This window comes from Pygoscelis adeliae, unplaced genomic scaffold, assembly GCF_000699105.1.
Source record: "Pygoscelis adeliae isolate BGI_AS28 unplaced genomic scaffold, ASM69910v1 Scaffold844, whole genome shotgun sequence".
In the NCBI taxonomy this organism is placed as follows: Eukaryota; Metazoa; Chordata; class Aves; order Sphenisciformes; family Spheniscidae; genus Pygoscelis; species Pygoscelis adeliae.
Window position 1 is genome coordinate 90,489 of NW_008824615.1, and position 13,592 is coordinate 104,080.

The 13,592-nt window shown below is 42.3% G+C and overlaps 1 protein-coding gene across 1 annotated transcript in view; it reads left to right on the forward strand.

Moving 5' to 3' along the window:
- Window positions 1-9,746, forward strand: part of LOC103915533 (puromycin-sensitive aminopeptidase) — a 37,614-nt gene extending 27,868 nt beyond the window's left edge. Inside the window, 9 exon segments of the mRNA XM_009322371.1 lie at window positions 586-725; window positions 2,280-2,414; window positions 3,864-4,083; window positions 4,706-4,848; window positions 5,654-5,710; window positions 6,200-6,307; window positions 6,566-6,721; window positions 6,829-6,876; window positions 8,719-9,746. Of these exon segments, the coding sequence (XP_009320646.1) occupies window positions 586-725; window positions 2,280-2,414; window positions 3,864-4,083; window positions 4,706-4,848; window positions 5,654-5,710; window positions 6,200-6,307; window positions 6,566-6,721; window positions 6,829-6,876; window positions 8,719-8,871 (1,160 nt within the window). The 3' untranslated portion in view covers window positions 8,872-9,746.
- Window positions 9,747-13,592: the final 3,846 nt, after the last annotated feature.

Below are 13,592 nucleotides of genomic sequence, written 5' to 3' on the forward strand. Positions count from 1 at the left end.
TGTTCATTTCTTTTCATGCAATGGCAGCAATTTTGAGAGATGAAACAGCTGCACTGCAGAGCAGGCAGGTGCTCTGCTCGGATTCAGGTGTTTAAGTATTTGTTAAAACTTCAGAAAAGCTAAGGTTGAATGCTCTCACACCTGTGGTTTCCGTGTCCTCCTTGCATGGAGAATGGCATTCATCTGCAGTCTTTGGTTGAATTTTCATCCTGAGGTGCTTCTCTTCTGATGTCTAGTTTAAGACCAGTGCTGCCATCTGAGGAGCTCTGTAAACTGCTGGTCTTATAGTAGTGCCGAAATAAAAACGCCTCATATAGAAGCCAGCTCTATCTTAAGACACAGATTCCAGCTCTCCTCCATGCTTATTGAAATTAAAACGTTTGGCTTGAAGGGTGATTTAGAGATTCTTGGTTTTTAACTCTAGAACTGCCGTTTTCCTTCAGATTTGTGCCTTTTTAGATTTAAATTTAAGTAGCCTTGCTTAAACTGCTGCTGTAGCTTGTTTGAACATCAGGCAGAGTTTCTCAGTGTTGTGTGCATACTTTTTTTTCCTTAGGCCTTCCTTTTTATTGTTTCTTCTTTTAGGGGAGGATTTCCCCATGTGGATGGTCCCCATAAGTATTTGTACAAGTGATGACCCCACCTGTGCCAAAATGCAAATATTGATGGACAAACCAGAGCTCACCTTGGTTTTGAAAGACATCAAACCAGACCAGTGGGTGAAGGTGAGTTGTTACAAAGGAGAACATATTACTGGGAATAAGTTTGATTGTCACTGTAATGTTCCCTTGCATTTCATTTTCCTCTTCTCTTTTTTTTTTTTTTCTTTCCTCCTTGCAATCTTGTATTTCTTATGCAGGGCCCTCTCTGTGCTGCTATTGAATATTGGCTCCTCTCTCTAATGCTTGCTTAGTGTAGTCCTTTGCCTTCCAAGAGCAGTCTAGACAATGTAAACTTGAACCTTTTAGGAGTCTGAGCCCGGAAAAACAGTGTGCAATTAGAGGCCGCTTTTGAGTTGAAATGTGGTGGCTTTTTTGGTATCCCATGGCAACCGCAGTTTAGTTAAAGTCCATCCTGAGCAAAAAAAATAGTCCTGTTTATCTTTCATTAGTGTGAGGGTTTTCTAGTGGCTATTGCCAGACAAGTACAAATCTGCAAGTGAAAAAATTCACTGTTGCGGTCTCCTGCAGACACCAGTCAAACTGAATTTAAAAATTGAAAGACAGCAACTGGCTGGGACTATTGCTGTATGAACTACTGAGGTTGAAGAGTAATTGTTTCTAAGCTGGAGCTGTACTCTGAGAGGTGACTCCGTGAAATAACATTAGGGGTTAGTCTGTTTTTTTATTATTAATTAAATCTTCCTCTTTAACTCACGTGAGCATTCCAGCTGTCAGGCCTGCGTATTCTCTTGAATCACCATATCTATCTGGGTCGTCCCTGGTAATAGAGAGGGGCATGAAATGAATTAACAACTCTGAAAATGCCCTGTCTAAATGAGGGTAAAGTTTGATGTTTCTGCCTGAGAAGGCAACAGTCCAGCTCAGTCCAAGGTGAGTTTGTGGGACTGCTGGCTGCAAAAGTTGTCGGTCTTTGAGGTTTTTAGTTAGTGCCATAGTCCTGAGGACTGGCAATTGGACTGACCAAAATCATAGCAGTAGCAAAGGGGGTGACTTCCTGATGAGCTCAGCAATGTTTTTGGTTTATGCCAGGTACTGTTGTTCAACCAACCACAATATCTGACCACCTACACTAAAATGCTAGTAGGTAGCAGCGTGTAGCCAGGGTAGTTCATCAAGCTTGCTGACCATGACTTGCTTTTACACTGGGCAGAGGTGGTTGCTCTCATTTCTTAAGGAAATGCTTCTCTCTATCAAAAGTGAATGGAGCGGGTTGTGGGAGAGAGGTTACAAAAGTTAAGATTCTAGCACCTGCAGTCTGCTGCATTCTATCTTCTCAGCGCATGACTACCCTTACATGAGTTAGGAGTTGCCCCTAGAAGAGAAGTTTCTCTTTTCTCCTTGCTCCTAGTTTTAGCTCTAGCCTCTGTTTCTTTATGTCAGCTCTCTCTCGTCTTCTATACCTCTTAGTGAGCATTTCTTCTTTGAAATCTTAAGTCTTTCTCCCTTACTTATGATTTGTTTTTTCTTTTTATCTAAATGATAGTGACTGAATTCTCTGAGGCATGATGCTTTGAGAAATTTCTAGTGGTTCAAAAATAAAAAAGCATTTCCTTATTTGTTCCTTACTTTTAATTTTTCACTTTTGGTACATTTCAGTTAAACCTCGGAACAGTAGGGTTTTACCGTACTCAGTATAGCCCTGACATGCTGGAGAGTTTAATACCAGCGATCAAAGACCTCTCCCTACCCCCTGTGGACAGGCTTGGCCTGCAGAATGATCTTTTCTCTCTGGTGAGTAACCCTTTGCTATTCTGTCTAATAATGAGAGCTACAGCAACTGCAGAAATTGGTGTCTGAAGAGTCAGTCTCCATTTCTGGAGGCAAAGTGCCTTTGGGATTACTGCATACATCTAGCTATTAATTAGCTTGACAAGTTCTAACTTGTATTATAAGACTTAGACCCTATGGAAGCAGCCTTGTCTATTACTCCTGTTGCACCGTTCTCTGTAGGGACGTATTATACTATAGGGTTTTTTTATAAAATTAAGTGTTTTGAGACCTTGCTTTCTTTTAACTTGTCAAAATAAGGATATTTTAATGATCCCCTCAGTGACTTTATCAAATACTATCAGCACCATGTGCTTTATTGAGTTGGGCTTGTTAAAAATGTCCTCCGCTGGAGGACGTGACTGTTGGGGATTCTTGCTGTTTAAAAGCAAGGGATTGCCCCCAAAACAGGTGTTGCTAGCTCTGAACACTTAGTTGCTGTACTCTGTATTTCACATTGCACTTTCTTACTCTTGCTAGTCAGCAAGTATATGGAAACTTTTAAAAATGTGGGTTTGATACCCTGCCTTTCTAGCTTCAAAGCTTGTAACTCTTGTCATGGCTTAGTTGAAGGGGTTTGACGCTGTAGCCTGAGTCATTTCCCAAATATTGCAAGACTAGTGGGACAAAAAAATTGAGCAAATAATACACGTAGGAACATTGTGTTGGACTCCTATTTTGGTTCCAGTTTTAATTATGTTTTTATCATAGGTGAATATAGCTTAGATAATAAAAATTGATCTTCACCTCTTTTTCTGGTACCATAAATTACTGGTCTGGTTCCAGATTAACAAAAATCTGAGCAATCTGGTTGGAGATACCTACTGTAGGTATTATCAACTGCACTAAGCATGGAAGTGTTTTCATGATGCCGTAAAGCAGTTAATATAAAATTTTCCTGGCAGAGGTGGAAAGGCAGTACTTCTTGTACTAATTCACGGGAAGTAGGAAGCAAAAATTACTTCTGCAGTTTTACACTCTCAATTTAATGAAGAGCAAAAATTAAATCTCTAAATCTTTACAGTTTTTAGTTAAAATAAGATTTTGGTGGGTGTAGTATCTGGCTGAGAATAACTCTGGGGGTTTGCTTTTTCTTGCCAGCATTGCTGCAATTTTGTTAAGTCACTTAATCTCCTTGTCTGTCTCGTTTGCAAAATGTGCTTATAATTATACAAGCTGTCTCCTTGTAAAGTGCTTACCTGTGTATAAAAAGCATTGTGTGCCGTGAGCAGACAGCTAAGGTGCTTTGACTAGTGTTAACTCACCTTGGCAGAACCCCACAACAGAGAAAATAGAGTTTATGTGCAGGCTGTGCGAACTGAACAGGGACAACTGTAAAAATAATGTGATGAGCTATTAAACGTCTTAATTCTGTTTGGAAGTAAGATTAATCTGTGTCTTTTCCTCTCCCAGGCCCGAGCTGGAATCATTAGCACTGTAGAGGTTCTAAAAGTCATGGAAGCTTTTGTGAATGAGCCCAATTATACTGTGTGGAGCGACCTCAGCTGTAACCTGGGGATCCTCTCAACTCTCTTGTCCCACACAGACTTCTATGAGGAAATCCAGGTGTTCGTGAAAGATGTCTTTTCACCGATAGGGGAGAGACTGGGATGGGACCCCAAGCCTGGAGAGGGTAGGAAACTTATGCTGTGAAATCCAGTAGTGGTTTTGGAAAACTCGTGTAAATAAGCCATCAAGATTTTGGGAAAGGGGAGAGAAGGGAGGAAGAGGAGTCTGAAGTAGGCATTCAGGGGTATTTTTATACTTAAAAACAGACAAACAAAAAAAACCCAAAACAGCCCTCTGTTCAGAGGTGCAAGTTAAAATGGTAAAATTTCTCCCTACTTGGTCACTGACTGATAAAAATTCTCTGCTCTAGCTTTGCAAATTTTGGAGTGCATGAAACTTATTAGACTACAAGGATGGAAAGCCATGTACGTGCATGTTTACTTGTCCTAGTCAGTCCTGTTGTAGACGCAAATGGTTAATATTAGTGACTTAGCTCAGGTTACAGGCCTAGCCTGTTATATTTGGGCAGAATCATCTTTTCCTGACCCTCTTGCCATAAAAAAATCAATGTATTCTCCAGTTGGCACCAAGGATAGTGAGAAAAGGCCTAGTTTCTTTAGATATCCTCAAGCATGTGGAAGGATTGTTATACAGCTCTGCCCAGATCACCCTAGGTGGAAGAACATTTAATTGCTGAATTGTGTCTCCAAATAACTTTTTTTTTCCCCCTCCTACTCACTCATTAGGTCATCTAGATGCCCTTCTGAGAGGTCTGGTCTTGGGCAAACTAGGAAAAGCTGGGCACAAGGCAACATTAGAAGAAGCCCGATGCTGATTTAAGGACCATGTGGAAGGAAAACATATGCTGTCAGCTGATCTGAGGAGTCCTGTAGGTTATTGTAAATTTTGGTTCCCAAAAGACTGTCCCCTCTCACTTAGCACTGTGTGCACTGAACTCTTGTATTTCCAAGAATAGGGAAGCTAGAGGAAACCAGTGTCAAGGTATGAGACCAACTGGTTTTGGCAGAGGTGGTGGGAGCTTGGATAAATCCAGTTATGAAGAAAATGATACTGGGGAGCATGGTACAAACATCCCTGTGTTTCTTGAATCAAGTAAGCCTCATCTGTCATGGCCAATACTTAGTCATAACTAATAAGCTCAGCTGTACCCACATTGACTGCCACAGAACAACTCTGGTCTTTAGACTGAGTTGCTTTTTGGGTTTTGAAGACTACTCAAGTGCGGTGCTGAACCTGAGCTGACTTCTACTTGTTTACATCCATCCGTAACCAGCCTACATCCTCCAGGTTGAAAAGCACTGTGGTAAACTGCAGGGACCATGGAAGAGCTCTGCAGGTGTCAGCTTGTCCTTGCAGAGCACAAAGTCTAACTGTGGTGGATATGGATTGAATGTACATGAAGTACTTACTATCTAGGTGTTGCATGGTACAAAGATTTCTTGTTCTGGTGTTTTCCTGTAGTTGAAATTACCAAAATTATGCTGAAATTGAGGAGGAGGTGAAGGAGTTGATGCATCTTTAAAATCCAGTCTTAAAACATAGAAGGGATCAGCGCTGGTATCTTCCAGATCCGTTCACTTGTCTGAAGTCTAACCCAAATATGTAGAAATTGATTGTTGCTTTTCTGAAAGTGTGGTTTTTGAAGGACCTTCCTTGTTTATGCTCTATCTTAGGTATATGTAACTGTTTTGAAGCATGGAGATAGTACTACTTTAGACACTATGCTGAAGGTGAGTGCACAGTCTGTTGTTAACACTGCCAGCTTATGCAATGAAAAGCTAAATATTCCACTCTACAAGTTCCTCTAAGATGTAGTTTATCTGCGCACAGGCTCAATCCGATGTTTTACACATGATGTGAACGCTAGGGCTTCATTGTGGTGTTCCTTGGTCCATGTGTAGTGTGAAATTGCCACCTAGTGGATTGTTGCCTCTCTCATTTTTAGGGTCATTTTTCATTGCTTGGAGGCACGGTCCTACTTGACCTTATATAAACAGCGGTGAGGACCAGTTTATTAGTAACGGTACTTTCTGTTGATGTACGTGTAATGAGGTCCGTAATGTGGATAGCTGCAGGATGACTCATGAACAAGTTCAATTTGTCACGTTAGGCCTGAAGACTGATCTAGCAGCTCTGGCGTATACAGCGAGTTCGGTAGTGCTAGGTAAGAAGTCAGCATTTAATACCATGCGCTAATATTATTCACTTTGGCTTCGAAGCTTCACAAGCAAGCAGACATGCAGGAGGAGAAGAACCGAATTGAACGAGTTCTTGGAGCCATCTCTCAACCAGAACTGATTCAAAAAGTTCTCACCTTTGCACTTTCAGTAAGTTATTGGAAAAGCTGCCGCTTCCTTACCTTGTGAGAATGACAAGTGCCTTCAGAGCACTTGGTGATAGCGCATATAACACGCTAGAATAGGAGGAATAGTCTTAACGATTAAATCTTTTGAGTTGTATCTTAAAGTTTGGGGGGGGGGGAGAGGGGAGGCTATCGTTGACAGATTCAGCGTAGAAATGCATAAAGCCAACATACTGTATTTGTTGAAACAGTCTTGAATACTTGTCTACATTTTCATCTTCAGGAAGAGGTACGTCCCCAGGACACGGTATCTGTTATTGGTGGAGTAGCTGGAGGCAGCAAGCAGGGGAGGAAAGCTGCTTGGAAATTTGTAAGGGACAATTGGGAGGAACTTTATAATCGATACCAAGGTGGATTCTTAATATCCAGACTAATAAAGGTATGTGCAGCTGGGAGGAAAAGTCCCGTTCACACACATGACCAAAACTAAACTGTTATATTTGAGATGCTAAATGCTTACCCTCGGTTAATATTTCTTTCCTTCAGCTAACAGTGGATGGATTTGCAAATGATAAAATGGCCGCAGAAGTTAAGGTAAGCAGTTTTAATTAAAGAAGCGATTAACATCATCTGTGACAAACATTGCGTGCTCTAGACTGTAAGCACCTGATGGAAGAGCCAGGAGTTTCTGTGCGGTTTTTGTTTTTGAACTGTGGCTCTGCCTCTAACTATTTTGACTGTTGCCTAGTCCCCGAATTGCACTGCTTTAGGTTGGGTTATTTTATTGAAATGTCTTAAATTAGCATTTTCACAAAGTAATGTCCAACTTCTAGTCATTTCTATTTCATTAGTTTCACTCATTTAAACTTTTATGAAATCCAGCACAGTTTGTGGCAGTGGTTTTGAGACTCCCCAGAAGATAACCTTTAAAGATAATTGTAGCAAAACTCATAGTTGTTACAACTTCCATAGTAAGCTGAGGCTTACACCATCACTTTGTTCCTCCCCAGACTGATACGGCACATTTGGGGCTGACTGCGTTAGCACGCAGGGACTCCCGGGGGAATTAACATGGCAGAAATTGGCTAAATTCCATACTATAGGTCCCAGTTTTATGTGGTCAATTTGTGCTGTGTACTAAGAGCCAGGCTTTGACACAAGGCAGATTAATGTGTTTGCAGAGTCTGTCTTGAAGTTGGTGGCTCAAGGTGATGTGATTTCATTACTGGACTGGAGCATCCCCTCTGACTTGGGACTGTAGGCGCTGGTCCCGGTAGCATTTTAAAAATGTGTGTAGGTTTTAGTATTTACTCTTTTTACAGGGACTCCTTCTCGGAAGAAGAAACTTAAAAACATGGCCCTTAATTACCACTTTAATGCTCAAGAGGAATTCTTATTTCAAAGATATGCTGAGCCATGAGCTCTATCTGTCTTTTTTTTTATCATCTAGTGATCTCCTCTTAGGAAAGATTTAGTAGCATAAGTGATTTTACAGAGAAATCTTGCACTGTAGTTCATATTTTTCTTAAAGAACGCTTTCCAAAACATTTACCAGAACAATCATCCATAACTAAATCATAACTACTTTCCAAGAGAACTTCCTGAGACAGTATACCTAGCTTTTAGCTGGAGAACTTAATGTGCCTGAGTCTCGATGTCACCTTGTAGCATACATTAGTGTGAGGTGATCTGCCAAATACTGGGAAAAGCCTGCTTGTGTGAAGATGGGGGATGGCTCCTGACTATGCCAGCTTATTCTACCCTTTTAACCAATTGTAAAGTGCAAGTCACAGCAGCCTCTGGTGCAGTTTCTTCAGCTTCAGCTATTTGCAGGGGATCAATATTGTTGATTCTGGAGGAAGAAATGTAAGAATATTCAGCAAAACTCTTGAGTGCTGCTGGTGCTTGGAGGTCATTGTGCAGCTTGGAAAGAGGCCTAGGTAGTGCTAAGAAATCTGATACCTAGACAAATGCTTTTGCAAAATGGCCTTAGGCTTCCGTTAGTGTCTTCTTCCATGTATCCAGAAGTACATACTCGATTTGCTGCTCATTTGTTGCCTCCCAATGAGAGACGGAATTCATCCCTTCAGCTGCCGCTTGCTGTCCCTGGCAGCAAGGACAGGGCAGGGCAGGAGGCAGCGTTTGGGGGCTAGTTTGTAGAAGTGCTATCGCGGCTTTCCTTTAGCAGAGAAATGGAGGCATTTTGCTGTTCCCGCTCTGTACTTGGCATTACACGTCTTGCAAACTCGGCAAGCACCCTGCAAATTTTTCAGAGTCTGTGATGTTGGTGGGAGCCGATAGCGTGAACTGTAGTCAGACAAGGAACGTAATTCACAAAAGCATTTCTGTATAACCTAGGGAATTTGGCAACTTAAAAATATAATCTTGTCTATGCCTGTTTATACCCTTATGGATGGTTGTCTGCTTTTTGAACAGGCCTTCTTTGAGAGTCACCCAGCTCCATCGGCAGAACGCACTGTCCAGCAGTGCTGTGAAAATATTCTGCTGAATGCAGCTTGGCTGAAGCGGGACGCCGAGAACATCCACCAATATTTTCTGCAGCGCAAGGCCCCACCAGCCATGGTGTGAATCTGTGCATGCCACTGCTGCAGTCCTGCTGCCGCCTCATGGGGAGAGGGAGGAGCTACCCAACAGCCGATTCATATGCCAAGAATTTGGAGTCTTTTTCTCAAACCAATGGGGATTGGACAATGAATGTAGTTAACTGGTTCCTGCTCACACTCCAGATTAAAATTCTATTAAAATTATCAGCAATTCAGCAAAAAAAAAAAAGAGAGAAAAATCTGTAAATATGATAGTAATAAAATAGAGCATAACAAAACTGTGAAACTTCCTCAAGCCTTGTCAGTGGTTAAAATATTTAACACCCCCCTCCTGACACTCTTATTGACAGATGTTCTGTTTTTTACACCCTCCTCAAAAAAAGGAAACCAGTGGTTTCTAGGTCAGTGGAATTTTGTGGAGCGTCTGGGGCAAGAATGGGTTAATGCCTCTGAGCGTTGTGTGGAACAGGTCACTCGGAAAGGCAGGTAGCTGGTATAACATAGAGTCTGTGCATCGTTCTAAGTGCAAGGTTTTGGGGAGATGTTCCTGCAACCCCCCCCAATCCAAGGATAGTAGGTTCCCTCCCTTTTGTGTTACCTCTCAGCAAAAAGAAAAATGTTCTGTTGCTCTTCGGTTTTTCTCCTTGGTTCCACTTGCTGATGTCCTTCTTAGAGATAATGGAATTGTAAGGAAACATCTTTCATAGCCACATTAAATAAGAGAAAGATTCATGCAATTTATTTTTTTTCTTACTAAATTGCGCCCTCAAAATGCATGCAAATGAGGAGATAACTACTGTGTGACTGGTTCTCCTGGCTGCTGTTAGGGCAGGTCTCTTCTACTCAAGACACCGTTACTTGTCTAAAAGATCCAGCTTGTTCAATCTCCTCATGACCGTAGCAACACTAGCTTTTCGTTCCTTTCTGTGATGTTGATGGTAATTTGATTCAGAAGCCTTAAATTAGTGATGACTGGCGTGATGATGAAGTCTAAGCTGTGTGCCATCATTTACTTCACAAAGCAGCGTGGTCTACTAACCAGACACAACACCCTCTAATACAAAGGTTGGAGTTCCATATATTTTTTTTTTCTTTAACAGGAATTCGTATTTGGTGTGGCTTAACTGTATTTCAGAAGGTCATCAGACTAACTGTCAGACTGCTTCCCTGAAACATTTTTGTGCTATTGTTTAAAAAAAAAAAAAAAAAAATTAAAACAGTTGGCGTTAATAAAAATGTCAATGTGAAATTCATGTCCTGATCTTGTGTTCTGTTTGAAGCCTAAAAGTGTTGCTGCTTTCAAAGGACCTAAACCTCTGAGGGAACAGCGGAGGTCACGCCGATGGTGTCTTTAACAGCCCCAAGGAAACCCTTGTTCTCAGCCTTCTCCTCTTCTGCTATCAGTGCTAGGTCGTAGGGCAGCTAAATCAGCACGTACCACACTGATCGTAAGTAGGTCTTGTGTAATATGAATAAAGATTGTAGTCAAGCACTAAAGAACTAACCAGGACAGAATTTGGGAGGTAAAGGAAAGGGAAAACAATTGGGAATAAGCAAATTTCTACCAAACAAACACCTGAAAATTTGAGGGACTCTGCAAGAGGGAATAGTATTGTGCAAATGCTGCTGATGCCAACCACGGTGGGCCGGGGCAGGGATACACACCAGAAATGGGCAAGCTGACAGTTAGTGGAGGTGCAGTGCTCTCGAACAGTATCGCGCTGGTTGGTATCCCTAGGGCTAGTGTGGCTACATGGTCAGAAAGGAGACTGAAACGGGAATTCTGTTTGCCCTGAGTCATATCTGTTAACTTGACTGATGTTTTTTCCCGCTGTCAGCACTGCAGAGCCAATGTAATTTCAGAAGAGTAAGCTGGTTTCTCTTCTGCTTCTTGCACATTGACAAAATAACATGCAAAGTTGTGATTCCAGCATGACTGGTGATGTATGAAATGAGAAGTACTGTAGCTGCAAGTTGAGGTGATCTTGTTTTGACTTTAAACAATGCAAATGACATGCAAGCAGTTGAAGGAGAGTGACAAAAATAACAAGCTTGTGGTCAGTGAGCAAACTGAATAGTCTCAGCAGACCGACTAGTCCTAGTCTCTTCTGCATGCAAAGAAAGTAGATTTTAATTCTTCATGAAAGTAAGTTTGGGATTTGTCCACTTAATATGAAATCTTTTTTTTTTCATTGGACACAAACTGATGCTCTGGAGAGGGTCAGGACAAGAACAGCAAGAGTTATTGTGGATGAGGAAAGAGATGAAATGGGGCTCACGTGATGATTAGCGAGGATATTGCCCATAAGAATTGAGCGTATTCACTAGGGCTGTTGAGGGTGCAGTGTCCCAGCACACGTCAGGGATGCCCAAGTGATACAGAAGCTAGCTTTTAACAAGGACTCCACTGCATCTATTCAAGTTAAACACGTTTGAAGAAACCTTGATAGATTCTTTCTTCCCTCTTGGGCAGTTTCACTGGTTTCTGTGTCAAATCTTAGATAAAGACCTAAACTATGTAGGTAATAGTGGGGGCCTTTATTCCTAGTACAGGCTTATAAGGGAAATAAAAGCAATACAAGTTTTCCCAGCAGCAGGAGGAGGAGTTTGCCTCCATGTTTCTTCTATCACTGTCAGGTGTAATAAGATAGTCCTGCCTGGGTGAGTCCTGGTGATTGAGTGATGACAAAAATCTGCATCGATTCTTGTTCACAAAAACATTGGGGTGAAAATCTCCTTCAACGTCTGGAACAGAAAGGTTTTCTTAATGATTGAACTTCCTGCGTGCACCCACTTCTTCCCTGGGAGCGTGGTCGGTCACTGGAACAGGCTCCCCAGGGACGTGGTCAGGGCACCAAGCCTGTCAGAGTTCAAGGAGCGTCTGGACGACGCTATTGGCCATACGGTTTAGTTTTAGGCAGTCCTGCGAGGAGCAGGGAGTGGGACTCGATGATCCTTGTGGGTCCCTTCCAACTTGAGATACTCTGTGATTCTATCATTTGTTGCTCCTTTAACTTTTTTGATACAGCGCTAGCACCTGGCTTTAATCTCTGCATTTACAAGTAAGTAACCTTGTCGTTTTGCCTTCCGTTTGCCTCCCTATCCCCCCCTCCAACAAAACCACAAAAAGCTTTCCTTAGCGAGCGTCCCCCTGCCTAGGAGGCAGCAGAGTTGTTCCAAAATAAACGACGTGTGTTGCCGTTACCTTGCCCTTCTCTTGTTCTTCACAGTTTCAGGTAAACTTATGGAAACAGTACTGCTGGCAGACCTCACTTTTGGTTTCTGTCGCAGACAGGTTGGCCGTGCTGCGTCCGAGGTACTGCCTTGCCATAAAGATGCCCCTTTAAAGAAGTAGGGGCTTGATTCCTGCTAAGGTGGAAGGTTGGTCTGATAGAACGTGGATTGATACAGCCAGGTTGCAACTCAGGCTTTTGCCCAGCGAGCTGTCTTACCGCCGGGCCAAAGCTGCTCGCTTGAACTTCAGGTGATCAGGCTTGGGACGGCTGCTGCCCTTGCTGCAGGGGCTGCTTCCTGCTCACCTGTGAACTGAGGCAGCGGTTTATGAAGAAGAAGAACGCATCAAAGCAATGTAAATTACTTGGCCTTGAGCAGAGGGTGCATGAGTGATTTGTGCAATGTTCTCTCAGCCTTGAGATCAAAAGGTTAATTCACATTTTAAAATCATTTCTGAAACACCTCCATGCTGCGGACTCTTGGGGGCATGGTTGGGGGACAGTTCGTTTTTTACCTGTCCTTTATTTAAATGGTCTCCCTAATCATCTTGCATTGGTCGTGATTAGATGTAGCAGCCTTGGCTAGGTGGATCTTCAGTTTGAGATACGTTCTTTTTTTCTACCCCATCAGCTTTAGATAATTGCATCTTGAGTTTTAAGGAAATCTCAATGTGTTCATTTGTTCACTTTTCTTAGCAGGGGCAGTAAAACTGATGAAAGCAGTTGAAATCTAGTCGGTGTTGGTTGCGACTGGAAGCTGATACGAAGCCAGTTTGACACTGAGCCAGTATGGAATGGTCAGGCACCTGCACTGCAGTTGGCCCCGTGACACCGAAACGCTGAGCTTCAAAATAAGCTGGAAATGAGTTTTTCAAATTGTTTTTGGGAACGCTTACGGTGGGCGGAGGACTGGTGGCCTCCTGCCCTGCCGTTGCTGATGCAGATCCGGTCCTGCCGCTGACACAGCCAGGTTTGCTCGAAAAGTGTCCCTTCCATTTTAAAAAATAATCGCACGTGTGAACTCTCCAAAGCAATTTGGAAAAGGCGAGTTTTGTAATGACAAAACCACACATTCCTATATATAGTCATTGCTTTGATATTTGCAAGACAGTTACACGTGGGATAGAGTAATATTTAATCTGTCAGGGAAAAAGGCACAAGCTTGCCAGGCGGATGTGGAATTAGCTGGGAAAGAAAGTTTCGGAATCTCCAAAAATCACTCTCCAAAAATACCCAGATTTCGGACCAAAACTTTCTCTAGCGTAAGTGGAACTGCAGCATCTGGAAAGACACATTATTTGCTTCCCCAAATGCCAAGCTCTTTTCCCAAACATACTCACGTTAAGAATATGCTCCATATTTTAAATGATAGTAAAATTAAATGGTGTACAGCAAAAAAATAAGGTTGTGAACCCTTTGAAAAACAATCGAAGAAACAGCAAAACCCTAAACGTGACTTCCCAAATCCTTCTCTAACATGTACCTACTTGTTTCTGTACAGGGTCGTGAGACG